The sequence below is a fragment of the Uranotaenia lowii genome, chromosome 2 (assembly GCF_029784155.1).
Source record: "Uranotaenia lowii strain MFRU-FL chromosome 2, ASM2978415v1, whole genome shotgun sequence".
NCBI lineage: Eukaryota > Metazoa > Arthropoda > Insecta > Diptera > Culicidae > Uranotaenia > Uranotaenia lowii.
The window spans coordinates 363,054,469-363,070,040 of NC_073692.1; the positions used below are offsets into that span (position 1 = coordinate 363,054,469).

A 15,572-nucleotide genomic window follows, 5' to 3' on the forward strand; every position below is an offset into this window, starting at 1 on the left:
TCTATCGTGTCAGTTTTGCATCATTTTGTCATTTTTTTGTAATTGTGGTATCATTTTTGTATCCTTTTTATCACTTTTGGATCAATTTTTAATCATATTTACATCATTTTTGTGTAATTTTTGTGTCATTATTGAGACATTTTTGTGTAATTTTTGTGTCATTTTATTGAATTATTTTGATGTCATTTTTGTCATTATGTAATATTTGAAATTTTCGTCACTTATGCCATTTTTGTGTCACTTTTGTCGTTCTTGTCATATTAGAATTTTTTTTTGTGTCACCCTTTCAACATTAATAGGTAATATTTGTATCTTTGTGTAGTTGTGTAATATTTGTGCTTTTTGGTGCCATTTTTTAATCTTTTTTGAACAATTTTTGAGTAATTTTTGGGCCATTTTTGTGTCATTTTTGTGTTACTTTTGTATAAGTATTGAGTCACAATGGTAATTTTAGGCAGTTTTGTTTCATTTTTGCCATATTTGCGGCACCTTTTTAACATTTTGTGTAAAGTTTGTGTCACTTTTTAAATCGGTTTTGTGTTATTTTTATGTAACTTTTGTTCCATTTTTGTGTAATTTTCGTGTAATTTTTGTGTCATTATTGACTCATTTTTGTTTCTATATTCTACATTTTAGAAATTTTAGGTTTTTATTGTGTAATTTTTGAATCATTTTATGCCATTTTCGTGTAAATTTTGTATCATTTTCCAAGGTATTATTTTGATATCATATTTGTTATTATTTGAGATTAATTTTGTATCATTTATGTGATTTTTTTTTATTATTGTGTCGTTACTTTAACTTTAATTTATTTGATTTTTGTTATTTTTGAGTAGTTTTTGTGCCATTTTTGTGTCATTTTTGTGTCATTTTTGTGTCATTTTTGTGTCATTTTTGTTATTTTTGAGTAGTTTTTATGTCATTTTTTCAGATTTTTGTCCTTTTGTTTATTATTTTTGTATCATTTTTGTGTAGTTTTTGTACCATTTTTGTGTTATTATGTATCAATTATTATTATGTGTCATTATTCGGCGAGTTATTTTTGTGCTATTATTGGGTCATTTTTGAGTCCCTTTTGTTATTTTAGTAATTTGTATCATAAATGAGTCATTTTTGTGTTATTTGTTAATTTTCATCATTCTTATTATTCCTGTGTCATTTTTAATTTTTGGACATTTGTGTCACATGTGTCATTTGTGTCATTTTTTTCATTTATGTCAATTGTGTCATTTTTGTCATTTTTGCCATTTTTATCATTATTGTGTCATTTTTGTCATTTTTGTGTCATTTTTGTGCCATTTTTGAGACATTTTTTGTGTCATTTCTGTGTCATTTTTGTCATCAGTTGCTCTCGTGCTTGGCTTGTGAACAGACGCATTTCCCGTTAGCTGCGTTATCGTATAATACGTAGTGAATTTCGTGATAATCGCTTGCAAAGGAAACAGTGAAATTTGATATTATTCTGATAAAATGGTTGTTTTGCATAAGAATGTTTTGTGAGGAAAAAGCCCTTTAAAATTACGTGAAAAAAGAAATTTAAGAAAAAGTGGCGGCGGCGTTTTTTTCGTCAAGCCGTGTGTGAAAAAAGGGTGTTATTGTAAGTGTGGGCCAGGGGAATTGTGAAAGAAATACTTCCCAGCCTATTTTGGCCAGTGAAAAAGGATGCTATAAATTGGTGACATTAAAAATTATATAGAAAATTTGAAAGAAAAATTGCCCACGGCAAAATATGTATGGCTTAAGAAGAATCATGGCTACGGAAACTACGTAAAGAGAGAATCATAAGCGGAGAGGTGCCCGAAATTTACTAGCAGTTTCAAATTTCCGAACAGCTTGCTGTGATGCGACAAAAATACGCGCCTGGTGGTAGTTGGAAAGTATCCGAAGCTGGTGGTAAATAAATTAATGATACGAAGTGAAAATATGATATGACACGCGCACGGCCTACTATGACGTAAAGGTCAAAATGCGATTAGAGCAATGTTCAATCGCTTCCAAAGAAGCCAGGTGGGGCAGGGTTTTCTTGAATGCATGGTTACTCCGGTCGTTACTGCAATTCGGTTGTTGATAACTAGCTCGCAGAGTTTGTGTTGCGCGTGGTGCGGAAAGCCCAATTTGTCCTTTATAATATCGCGTTTGGCGGGAGTGAGTGCATGCCTGTTTGAATTGTTGCCGTACCCTAAGTATCAAGAGATGAATTCAGAGTTTGAACGTGTGCTGAAGAAGAAATGCGGATTGGCTTCATGGTACAACAGTGTTATTTGGTGAGATTGTTCTTTTTTGGTTTGATTACATGAAATTTTTGATTTGATTATTTGAATTAGAACGTTCAGTCAGGTGCCAGCTGGCCAGGTATATACACGGATGCCGGAATACCTGAAGTAAATATATAACACTGAGCATGTTATACATCTTGAACTGGTTGTGTGCCTGATTGAATTATTAATCCAGATATACACTTCGTTTACACATAAAACATACACTTCATAACAGATCATACGAAGCCATGGTGCCGGGTATGGAAACTGGGAGTCATCTAAATAGTGAATTTTAATCCATACTTTGGTAAAACTGCGGTGAATCCGTGCACCCATGGTGGATTGTCAACATACATACATTTCTGTGTCATTTTTGTCATTTTTATGTCATTTTCCTGTCATTTTTGCGTAATTTTTGTCATTTCTGTCATTTTTGTCATTTTTGTGATTTTTTTTCATTTTTGTCATTTTAGTCATTTAAGTCATTTTAGTCATTTTAGTCATTTTAGTGATTTTTGTCATTTTTGTCATTTTTGCCATTTTTATCATTTTTATCATTTTTGTCATTTTTGTCATTTTTGTCATTTTTGTCAGTTTTGTCATTTTTGTCATTTTTGTAATTTTTGTCATTTTTGTCATTTTTGTCATTTTTGTAATTTTTGTAATTTATAATTTTTGTAATTTTTGTAATTTTTGTAATTTTTATAATTTTTATAATTTTTGTAATTTTTGTTCTTTTTTTTTTCATTTTTGTGTCATTTTTGTGTCATTTTTATGTCATTTTTATGTCATTTTTGTGTCATTTTTGTGTCAATTTGTGTCATTTTTATCATTTTTGTGAAATTTTTCTGTCATTTTTTATCATTTTTGAATAATATTTCTGTCATTTTAGTGTCAGTTTTGTGTCATTTTTATCATTTTTGTGTAATTTTTCTGTCATTTTTAATCATTTTTGAGTAATATTTCTGTCATTTTTTGTCATTTTTCTGTCATTTTTTGTCATTTTTGTGTCATTTTTGTGTCATTTATGAGTCATTTTTGTGTCATTTTTGTGTCATTTTTGTCATTTTCGTCATTTTCGTCATTTTCGTCATTTTTGGTCATTTTTGTCATTTTTGTCATTTTTGTCATTTTATGTCAATTTTGCCATTTTTGTCATTTTTGTCATTTATGTCATCTTTTGTCATTTTTGTCATTTTTGTCATTTATTGCAATTTTTGTCATTTTTGTCAATTTTTGTCAATTTTTGTCTTTTTAGTGTCACTTTTGTCATTTATGTCATTTTTGTAATATTTGTCATTTTTGTCATTTTTGTCATTTTTGTCATTTTTGTCATTTTTGTCATTTTTGTCATTTTCGTCATTTTTGTCATTTTTGTCATTTTTGTCATTTTTGTCATGTTTGTCGTTTTTGTCATTTTTGTCATTTTTGTCATTTTTGTGTCATTTTTGTGTCATTTTTGTGTCATTTTTGTCATTTTTGTGTCATTTTTGTGTCATTTTTGTGTCATTTTTGTGTCATTTTTGTGTCATTTTTGTGTCATTTTTGTGTCATTTTTGTGTCATTTTTGTGTCATTTTTGTGTTATTTTTGTGTCATTTTTGTGTCATTTTTGTGTCATTTTTGTGTCATTTTTGTGTCATTTTTGTGTCATTTTTGTATCAATTTTGTGTCATTTTTGTCATCATGTCATTTTTGTCATTATTGTCATTTTTGTCATCATGTCATTTTTGTCATTTTTGTCACTTTTGTCATTTTTATCATTTTTGTTATTTTTGTCATTTTTGTTATTTTTGTCGTTTTTGTCATTTTTGTCATTTTTGTCATTTTTGTCATTTTTGTCATTTTTGTCATTTTTGTCATTTTTGTCATTTTTGTCATTTTTGTCATTTTTGTCATTTTTGTCATGTTTGTCATTTTTGTCATTTTTGTCATTTTTGTCATTTTTGTCACTTTTGTCATTTATGTCATTTATGTCATTTTTGTCATTTTTGTCATTTTTGTCATTTTTGTCATTTTTGTCATTTTTGTCATTTTCGTCATTTTTGTCATTTTTGTCATTTTTGTCATTTTTGTCATTTTTGTCATTTTCGTCGTTTTTGTCATTTTTGTCATTTTTGTCATTTTTATCATTTTTGTCATTTTTGTCATTTTTGACATTTTTGTCATTTTTGTCATTTTTGTCATTTTTGTCATTTTTGTCATTTTTGTCATTTTTGTCATTTTTGTCATTTTTGTCATTTTTGTCATTTTTGTCATTTTTGTCATTTTTGTCATTTTGTGTCATTTTGTGTCATTTTTGTCATTTTTGTCATTTTTGTCATTTTTGTCATTTTTGTCATTTTTGTCATTTTTGTCATTTTTGTCATTTTTGTCATTTTTGTCATTTTTGTCATTTTTGTCATTTTTGTCATTTTTGTCATTTTTGTCATTTTTGTCATTTTTGTCATTTTTGTCATTTTCGTCATTTTTGTCATTTTTGTCATTTTCGTCATTTTTGTCATTCATGACATTTTTCTCATTTTTGTCATTTTTAATTGTAATTTTTGAAAGTTTTATCATTTTTTTCATTTCTGTCATATTTGTCAAGTTTGTCAAATTTGTCAAATTTGTCATTTTTGTCAAAATTATTAAATTTGTCAAATTTGTCATTTTTGTCATATTTGTCATTTTTGTAATTTTTGTCATTTTTGTCTTTTTTGTCATTTTTGTCATTTTTGTCATTTTTGTCATTTTTGTCATTTTTGTCATTTTTGTCATTTTTGTCATTTTTGTCATTTTTGTCATTTTTGTCATTTTTGTCATTTTTGTCGTTTTTGTCATTTTTGCCATATTTGTCATTTTTGTCATTTTTGTCATTTTTGTCATTTTTGTCATTTTTGTCATTTTTGTCATTTTTGTCATTTTTGTCATTTTTGTCATTTTTGTCATTTTTGTCATTTTTGTCATTTTCGTCATTTTTGTCATTTTTGTCATTTTTGTCATTTTTGTCATTTTTGTCATTTTTGTCATTTTTGTCATTTTTGTCATTTTTGTCATTTTTGTCATTTTTGTCATTTTTGTCATTTTTGTCATTTTTGTCATTTTTGTCATTTTTGTCATTTTTGTCATATTTGTCATTTTTGTCATTTTTGTCATTTTTGTCATTTTTGTCATTTTTGTCATTTTTGTCATTTTTGTCATTTTTGTCATTTTTGTCATTTTTGTCATTTTTGTCATTTTTGTCATTTTTTTCATTTTTGTCATTTTTGTCATTTTTGTCATTTTTGTCATTTTTGTCATTTTTGTCATTTTTGTCATTTTTGTCATTTTTGTCATTTTTGTCATTTTTGTCATTTTTGTCAATTTTGTCATTTATATAATTTTTGTCATTTTTGACATTTTTGTCATTTTTGTCATTTTTGTTATCTTGTTAATTTCAAGAATTTCAGAATTTTGACAATTTCAATAGCGTTAAGAATATGAGAATTTTTACAATTTGAAAATTCTGACATTTTCGATAATTTTGGAAATTTTGAGGATTTTAAAACCCTTTGATAATCCGTCAAATTTGGAAAATTTGGAATATTTCGACGAGACAAATCGAGTCAAGTCGAGTCAAGTCGAGTCAAGTCGAGTCAAGTCGGGTCAAGTCGAGTCAAGTCGAGTCAAGTCGAGTCAAGTCGAGTCAAGTCGAGTCAAGTCGAGTCAAGTCGAGTCAAGTCGAGTCAAGTCGAGTCAAGTCGAGTCAAGTCGAGTCAAGTCGAGTCAAGTCGAGTCAAGTCGAGTCAAGTCGAGTCAAGTCGAGTCAAGTCGAGTCAAGTCGAGTCAAGTCGAGTCAAGTCGAGTCAAGTCGAGTCAAGTCGAGTCAAGTCGAGTCAAGTCGAGTCAAGTCGAGTCAAGTCGAGTCAAGTCGAGTCAAGTCGAGTCAAGTCGAGTCAAGTCGAGTCAAGTCGAGTCAAGTCGAGTCAAGTCGAGTCAAGTCGAGTCAAGTCGAGTCAAGTCGAGTCAAGTCGAGTCAAGTCGAGTCAAGTCGAGTCAAGTCCAGTCAAGTCGAGTCAAATCGAGCCAAGTTCAGCCGCGTCAAGCCTGACCGATTCAAATCGGGTTGAACTGATTCGGATCGAGTCGGATAAGATCGGATCAAGTATGGCCACTTCGGAATGGGTTGAGTCGAGTCGATTCAAATCAAGTCGACTCAAGACGCGTCAAGTCACGTCAAGTCGAGTCAAGTCGTGCGAAGTCTAATTGGTTTAACTGATTCGGGTTTAGTCGGATGGGATCGGATACGGTCGGATCGAATCGGATTGAATTCGGGTTGCGTCGAGTCGGATCGAGCCGAGCCGAGTCAGATAGGGCAGATAGATTCGCTTCAAATTCTCCTGGCACTCACCTGACGAGATCGAGTTAACCGACTCGCTGCGGGGCGTGTTCATGATCGTGTTCTGGATGATCGACGGCAGCGGCGGAATGATGGTCTGGCTCTGGTTCATACCGTTGATTAGATTACCGACAATGTGCTGAATATTGTTCCCATTAGTTTGCATAGCCTGAGTTGCCATGTTCATCATCCCGTTGAGGTTATTGTTGCCGACGATGCCGTTCATCAGCAGATTGTTGGCCGCTCCACAGCCCCCGATGTTATTGTTCCCATTCGATAGGACCGAGTGCCCATTGTAGGCGTTTTCCTCGTATGCTCCCCAAAGTTCCAGATCGTTGTATTCGGGCGATCCGAGCGAGTTCGGTGACATGGTCATGCCCGGGGACATCACCAGAGCGGCCGACGAAGACGTCACTTCCGAACTGCTCTCGTCCAGCATCCGCAACGACGTAAAGCCGCCATTGTTCGACCATCTCCGTTTCATCATCTTCGTGCCGTTCCACCTTGTTCAGTCGTTCTTCTATAGGAAAAAAACCGGGCTAAATCTCTCTCTCCCAAAAACTTTTAACTCGCGCACAACTTCAACAGTATAGAATCTTCAACAGCGGAAACACACTCAGCAAAATCTTTCACTTTCTAAAATCAACAACTAAACTTAAAACTGCTCCACAATCGGAAACCTTCACTATAACTCTCTTTTCTAACTTTAACTTCTACTCCGTATTAAAAGCTCTTCTTCAAAGCACAACAATTCGATAAACTCTGGCCGAATTCATTGATTCACACCCAACACCAAGAAGAAGTCACACTTGCCACCGGGAGCAGTGCAACAGCATGGAGCCATCGTTAAGGCTTTCGAGCGATGATGATGAAGGAGGTTGTGGTGAGGTTGTTGTTGTTGAAGACTTCGACGATGAGTAACGACGATTCGCGGAATTCAGCAGCAGCATGCTGACTTGGTTCCGGAACATGCCGCACTTTGGGTTTCTGGGTTTGATTCTTTTTTTTCGGGTTCTGAATTTTGGAAACAGAAAAATAATCGTTAGATTTTTGGAGATTATTGTAAGTTATACTAACCAGAGGATTTCCGGAGACTCGTGATTGGATTTGGACGGTTGCTACATTTTTTCTTAAATTTATCTTAAAATTTACACAAATTAAAAGTGACCTTTTATCTAGAACCACATACATGCTTGATTTCTAGTGGAGTGCCATAAAAGTCCAAAAATTTCAACGGTATCCAGCGGTGATAAAGTTATTGGTAAGCTACAAATTGTTGCAAAAATATGCAAATATTATCTTCCGAGAACCTGATCTGGTTCAGCCTCTCCTCTGTTTATCTTTGGACACTTGCTAGCCGAAGATCCCCTTCGCCATCTCTTTTTCCTTTTTTCTGAGATAATCAATTCGTGATGGCCCCGTGTGTTTTATTTGCAACCACCAAATACGTCAAAACGATTTTTCTTTCATGTGTGCAAAATTATAAATCAGCAACTCAAGCTGCCGTAGCACAATCCAAATCAGATCGTTCGGATTGGAATAAAGAAGACAAAAAAACTACTTTTGAAACGTTCTGGAGCCATCAACCTGCCATAAATAAGGATCAACGAACGTTCGAAAATCGAGAGCGGCTACACAGCGGCATCGGCAGGATCGAGGCAAGTGTACCTCACTACTTCTGAGAGCCTCCTCTTGGGGATAGAAATGTTCTTAGGAATTCATCGCACAGGTTCGCGCTTAATGAGCGCGTTGTTGTAGCGAAATCGCACGGAGAGACGGAAATTTGGAGAAGTAACAAAATTCTCAAATGATGGTAAAAGAAACTTGATAATCAGGGGATTCGAAAATGTCCCAAAAAAGCTGACCTGTGCGAAATTTCAGCTCAATCGAACTTGATTAAAGTGTGCCTCAAAGCTCAAGAGCTCAAAATTTCGGTTTTTTAACCCTTTATATTGCAAACTGATACAGAATGTCGATTTTTGAAAAAAAAAAAAAACATTTCGAGATAACACCAGATCTCGCAGTTTGAAGCATTTTAGCTGTCTTTGATTGAATAAAAAACCGCATGGGATCATTGTATTGTTACATGCTGTGAAAAATTGTCAAAATTGAAGAAAAAATTAAAATTATTTGACAGAATTTTTAGCTAATTTTATCAAAGTAACAATTTATATTTATGAAAACAAACTCATTTTTTGACTTTTAAGCATAACATTTTTTTTTGAAATATTGAGAAATAGCATCGCAATTACTCTTCAAACATTTTTTGATCGAATCACAGAATAAAAGATATTGTACTTATCGAAAATTCAGAATTTTTGTTCAGAGACTTTGATGCTGAGTCATGGGGATTTTTTTTTATTATCTGCGCCGGGGGTCTTCAGATTTTCCCCAAAATTGAAAATTTGGTTCATTTTTGCGACTTAAAAACATATGCATTTTTTCAGATTTCTAACATTTTTATTTTTTGAGTTAGCTTCGGTTAGATTTTTTTGTAAATAAAAAATAACCATTTTTCAAAGCAACATAACTCTGTTGTTTCTCAACGGAAATTATAAAATAGCACATCAAAATGCATTCAAATTTTATCAGCTTTCCAAATAGAATAGTTTGAAAAAATTAAATAATGACCTTCAACATGAAAAGTTGTAAATAAACTTTAAATGGCGTCTAAAAGTACCGTCTGCACCACCGAATATTTTTCAAAAAATACGATTGTGTAGCTCGATTCATGATGCAACTTTCATCTGAAGACACCAAAGTGGGCCATTATCACCTTGAAGAGTTATGAAAGAAATAATGACAATAAATCTCTTTTTTTTTCATCGAAAACAAACAATAGTCGAACAACTGCACTCACATATGGAGATAGCAAACACTTCTAACAACATGGAAACAAAAGAACTTATCAAAGTTGGTAAAAAACACTATTTTTTCGTCCTTTTCAGACTGCCCCTGCTCGCATAACAGTCCCATATGAATTTTCGTCATTTTAGGTCAACATAAGGCATCAACATAAAAGACTAAAAAAAGAGGTTTTGTTCAAGAAATTTCGAAAAAAAATATCAATTCGTGGCTGTCCTATATGAGATATACCTGAATAACAGTCCCATATGTGAAATACCACGGATTTGGTTACTTTTCAATGTTTCTTTCGGCGAAATAGTCTTTGGTTTATTGCTTTGAATCATTTAAACATTTTTTTAACTCACTTGATGTCGAATGATGCACAGTAGTTTTCGAAGGCAGGTCTGACTTTCTTAGGAATGACTTCCTGAGCGAAAAACTATCGGATGCAATCAAAAATCGTAAAAAGATTCAACTTACAATGTGGAATTCATGATATTTTTTTGCAAAAGTATGTTTCTTTTTCTGGCAATTGCATTTAGAAGTTCAAAAATGATCAAATTTAAGTCTTAGAAAGTTGCTTGGTGAGAAAAATATATTTTGTATGGGACTGTTATGCTAGTAGATTCGAAAAAGGTTTCAAATATGGTCGATTAACAGTCCCATAATGAATAAAAATAGTGCTCTCGACCTTACCAATAACCCCATTTCGAAAATTTCAGGCCTAACGATTTATTATGACTACCTAGAAACGATTTTCGTTTATGCTGAAAGTGGTGGTCACAATTTAAAAATATATTCCAAAACAGAAAAAGCTGATTGTCTCGCTTGCTTATTTTTGTATATGGGTCTGTTATGAAAGAAGGGGCGGCTTAACTGACTTCATGTTATATCCAAAAATCTAATAACGTATTCGTTTATACCCAGTTTTGCACCAGGTCACAACAAGTTTTGCACATTTTACTGTCATTTTTAGAAGTTTATGCGCTAAGTTTTGCATCCTTAATTCCCCAGATTTGATTTAAAATGGACGGTGGAACACTGAAGATTCGTGTGTGAGAGATCGAGGTAGCAGAACACTGACGACGAATTATGTTCGTTCTAGTATGGTAAACCTCAAAACTGGGCGAATGTAGAAAACGAATACGGTAAAAGTATCAAATTTTCATCATTTTACAGCCTGGGCTGGCCATACTGAGCTCTTTGATTATTTCTACAAGATTTGTGCCACTTTCTCATACTTTTTTGATCAATGGGAAAGGATTTTGGTGTCTAGTGCTTAGCTCTCGATATAAAAACTATGTAAAGCACGTCTATATTTCATTTTTTTAATCACATTTTTGTGATCCCAAATACAGGGACTGAACTTTCTACTATTGGCATAGATAATGCTTCACAATGATCTTTGATCGAAAATTTAATAAGTTATATAGCATATGACCAGGTTGTAAAAGCAACATTCCCATTATTAGTTATATCACTTAAACAATACGATACTCAGAATTTTGGTTAACATTTAAAGTCAGTTTTGCTGCAAACACTCTGCAAAGCACGAAAAAGGAGTGTTTTTACTTGCTTTGATAAGTTCTTTTGTTTCCATGTTGTTAGAAGTGCTTGCTATCTCCATATGTGAGTGCAGTTGTTCGACCATTGATTGTTTTCGATGCAAAAAAAGAGATTTATTGTCATTATTTCTTTCATAACTCTTCAAGGTGTTAATGGCCCACTTTGGTGTCTTCAGATGAAAGTTGCACCATGAATCGAGCTACACAATGGTATCTTTTGCAAAATATTCGGTGGTGCAGACGGTACTTTTAGACGCCATTTAAAGTTTATTTACAACTTTTCATGTTGAAGGTCATTATTTATTTTTTTTTTAACTATTCTATTTGGAAAGCTGATAAAATTTCAATGCATTTTGATGTGCTATTTTATAATTTCCGTTGAGAGACAACAGAGTTATGTTGCTTTGAAAAATGGTTATTTTTTATTTACAAAAAAATCTAACCGAAGCTAACTCAAAAAATAAAAATGTTAGAAATCTGAAAAAATGCATGTGTTTTTAAGTCGCAAAAATGAACCAAATTTTCAATTTTGGGGAAAATCTGAAGACCCCCGGCGCAAATTGTCAGATAATAAAAAAAAATTCCCTCATGTCGATAGGAAATTTATTTTCGATCACCCAATATTTATCATTCATCTTTCCTCATTTCCGTCAATTTTCAACAACAGATATATTTGACTTGTTAAACGTTTTATTTTTGTTTCAATATTTGAGTGCTGACAGATCTAAGGTGGATATGAGTAATCAACCAAACTAAGCTAAGCTATTTGAGTGCTAGCAGAAAAAAGCCTTTCTTCCAAATTTGTTAAAATATATACATTTTCAAACCTGTTTTTTTTTCTTCAAAATCTTTGAAGCCGACTATCGCAGTTTTCAGTTGGCAAGGTTAGTTCGATCTTCATTATCCCTATCATGAAATTATTGTTTATTTAACGTCGAAAAAATAAGCCCGAAAAATCAACTAGATATGTAGATTAGAGATTAGAAATTTGCTGTGTGTACTGATAAATAGAGTGTCCATCCCGGGAATTCCATTCTCGGAATTTCCGTCAATTCCCGGAACATAGGCCGGGAAATTGACACTTTACTGAGAAAGACACATACGCTCGAAAACTTTATGTTGCCAAATCACCTTTTTTCTGACCTATTTCTGAAAAAAACCCATTTTTTTTTATTAAAAACGCAATTTTTATTCAATTTTTGAAAATTTTTAGTAATTTTTTTTATGTTGTTTAATGTTTTAGACAAATTAAGAATTATTTTTTGGTATGTTAAGAATGATTGTTGATTTTATCATAATTGATATTTTTGCCCTTTTGCATCTTCTATTAGGAATTTCTTGTCCTTTCTAGTCTTTTGATTGAAAAATCGATTCAAAACGAAACTTTTTAGCTTGTTTCACAAAAATAATTATGAAAAGATTTTAGAAGGCTAAAATACGATGTAGAATCGGTCGATGAATTTTGTTGAAAAAAAAAATTTATTCAATATTTTTTCCTGATTTTTGTTGAGAAATTGCTGGATTTTGACAAATATTGCCCGGATTGTTGATCGTCAACTTTGAAATCAAATGGCCGGATTTTGCCAGGTTTTTATATTAAATTGCTCGGAATTGTCCGGCCCGGATACGTGCTGAAAAAATTCTGGCAACCTTACCTATGAAAATATGGGGAAAAACTGTGAAAAAAAGAATTGTGTAAAGAACAAAAAACAACAACAGGAAAGAGCATTGGAGATTGAAAGTAGACTAAGAAACAATTGAAAAGAGCTTGTTAAAATACTGGAAATATTTTGAGCAGAGTCTTATTACAAATATTTTTTAACTAGGAAAACCAAACCTACAGAGAAGAGATTCTAAAAAACAGACCTAACTTTAAAATAAACTTTCAATATTGCCCGGTTTCACCCAGAATTACCCAGACATTTGAAACAAAATTTAGTTGAGGTCCCAGACCGGCTCAGTTTCCCGGATTTCGTTGAAAATAGCACAGATTTTGCCCAGCTTCATTCACTTTAATCTCAAAATTAAACCACAACTCATATAAGAATGTTACGACATTTTAGAGTTTTTGGGCCAGAAACAAATTTTTTTAAGGTTTTTTTTTTCAAAATCATCATTAACGATTTTCGGAAGCCGAAAAATGCGATTTTCAATCTACTGATTTTTTTTTCGATGAAAATTAAAGGTTACAGGTGTTTTTCTTCTTGAGTTTCATCGCATAATTGCTAGTTGTTCATCAAATTAGCCCTGATATTGTCCGCATTTCGGAATAATAATGTTGAGATCAAATGCCCGGTTATTACCAGATTTAAAAAAAATTGCCCGGATTTGCTCGGCCCGGACGTGGGACATGGGATTTCAAAATTTTCAACTCAAAATCCGGGCTAATCCGCTCGAAATAAAAAAAATTTGAAAAAAATGCAAGAAAAAATATGAATGATAAACAAATGAAAATTGGCTTTTAAAGATCAAATTTAATCGTCATCAAATTTAATTTATAATTTCCGAAAAATGTTTGCAAGTTGATTTTGATGGAACAAGCTTTATTTACCACAAAGCAAGAAATTCGATTGGAAGTATGTTTTTCTGGGGAGTTTTTTCGACTTGCAGTCTAATTTCTAGCAAAAACGACATATTGATTTACGTTTACAACGTTTCGATCCTCATTGGATCTTCTTCAGGGACTGAAAATAGTGTTTTTTTCGTAGGTGCTGCTGATCACAATTTAAGCTTTCTTACCGAAAAAATGCCTTTTTCTTGGGAGTGTCAACTCGGCTGGACGTGTATAGCTGTGTTTTGATCTGTTCTCCGAATAATTTAATAAATTCGTATTTCTTTTAGATATAAGGTGTAGTGTGTCGACTTAGTGCTAACAGATGTTTGCGGATAAAAATCCGTTTGTCTGGTGTTTTTAGGATTAATTTTCCACAGCATCGAATTTTTAGCACAGTCTTCACTTTTAACTTATTTTTTGTTGATCAAAAGTCAGCTGTTGTGAATGTGTGTTGATAGTGTAGTTTTTTGTGTATATTTCTTATTTGGAAGTCTGCTTATTTTCCGAGTAATTGGAAAATGTTTGCCTGGTCGTTGCAGGCATTTTTTTCTTCCAGAAACCGGCATTTGTTTTCAATCTCTTCAACTCAAAAATCTCTTCAACTTTAACTTCAAATTCGTTCAAAATTCATGTTTTATAAGAAGAAACATTAAGTCAAGTGTTGTAGAAAAATATGTGAAAGGTCAACTTTTTATCGAAGCATTTTTTTAGAAAATTACTTAAAAAAATATCGATGTTGGACGCATAAAATATTATAATTTATTTTGAGGTTTTTGTTACATTTTTTTTAAATAAGAGCCTTAATCTATTTATTTGTTTATTGGATCCTAGGCCTTAGCCTCTAATCTTTTACTAGTCTTAACAAAATATTTAAGCAAAAACTAACCTAAATCTATTTTTGATTTGTTCTTTGGACATGGGGGAGAGGAGGGGTTTCCTCACATTTTTTTAAAATTACTCAAAAACTTATCAAGCAAATGGAATCAAATTTGGTATGGGATGGTATTAGGGAACGAGCAAACGTCCAATGAATATTTGGCATTCATCCCTCATTCCAGTGGAGAGAGGGAATGAGGGGAGGGTGGGGTCTCCCTCACAGTTTTTTGCATAATTGTAGAAAAAATTGAGAAAATGAAACCAAATTTATCATGGGAGGATATTTGAGAACGATAAATGTTTTTAGGATTATTTGTGACCCGTCCCTCCTCCCAATGGAGAAACAGGAAAGGGGAAAGAGGGCTTCCATTCAATTTTTTGTAAAAATTAAGAACAAGTCGAGCAAATGAAACCAAATTTTGCATGGGATGGTGTTAGGGTATGATGAATATTTCCCTGAATCTATGGTATCCCTTTACCCTTCTAGTGGGGAGATAAGAAGAGGGAGGAGGGGCTCTTTTAAATTTTTTTTTACGTGACTGGAAAACTTTTTAAGCAAATGGAATACGAGGAATATTTTTATGATTACTTGAGACCACTACCCTCTTCCATAAGAAGATTTTACACAACGCGAGATCTTATCTTCAGAAATGGAGAGTTTTTGGGTACAAAAAAATGGGTATGATTATAAGAAACGCCTACCTCCTTCTTCCGTACACCTATAAATAGTCACCCTATAAATAAGTTCATTCCGGGCGTAGTTCTGTATTCAATTTGTTAGCTGTTACGGTCTTATGCTGCGTAAACTGTTACGTCCCTCGTTATGTGACATCAAATACGATGTAAAATATTGTTCACTGGTTAAATATTTTAAAAACAACACGTCTCTTGATTTTCTCGTGAATCCAATACTACCAGCAATCCTACAAGGCTCGATATCCGGCATTTCCTTAGGGCGTATCTTAGTAATATCCAGCAAATATGGAATCGCATCAAAAATGATAACTTAAGTCGTTTACAATGGTGTTGCGAATCGCAGTTCCAACTGCAGCGTGAAAAGATCGCATAAAATGTCGTCTGGAGTCAATTGAAATCAGAAGTGATAGAAAATCG

At 32.7% G+C, this 15,572-nt stretch overlaps 2 protein-coding genes across 3 annotated transcripts in view; both read right to left on the reverse strand.

The window, feature by feature from the left end:
• The window catches only part of LOC129740905 (ecdysone receptor-like), a 618,558-nt gene that overhangs the window by 163,864 nt on the left and 439,122 nt on the right, over nucleotides 1-15,572 (reverse strand). The gene's annotated exons all lie outside the window — the stretch shown is intronic.
• The window catches only part of LOC129740907 (ecdysone receptor-like), a 109,212-nt gene that overhangs the window by 56,100 nt on the left and 37,540 nt on the right, over nucleotides 1-15,572 (reverse strand). For both annotated transcript variants that reach the window (XM_055732558.1, XM_055732557.1), the window contains exon 2: nucleotides 6,630-7,631. In XM_055732558.1, the coding sequence (XP_055588533.1) occupies nucleotides 6,630-7,104 (475 nt within the window). In that variant the 5' untranslated portion in view covers nucleotides 7,105-7,631. The remainder of the gene's footprint in view (nucleotides 1-6,629; nucleotides 7,632-15,572) is intronic.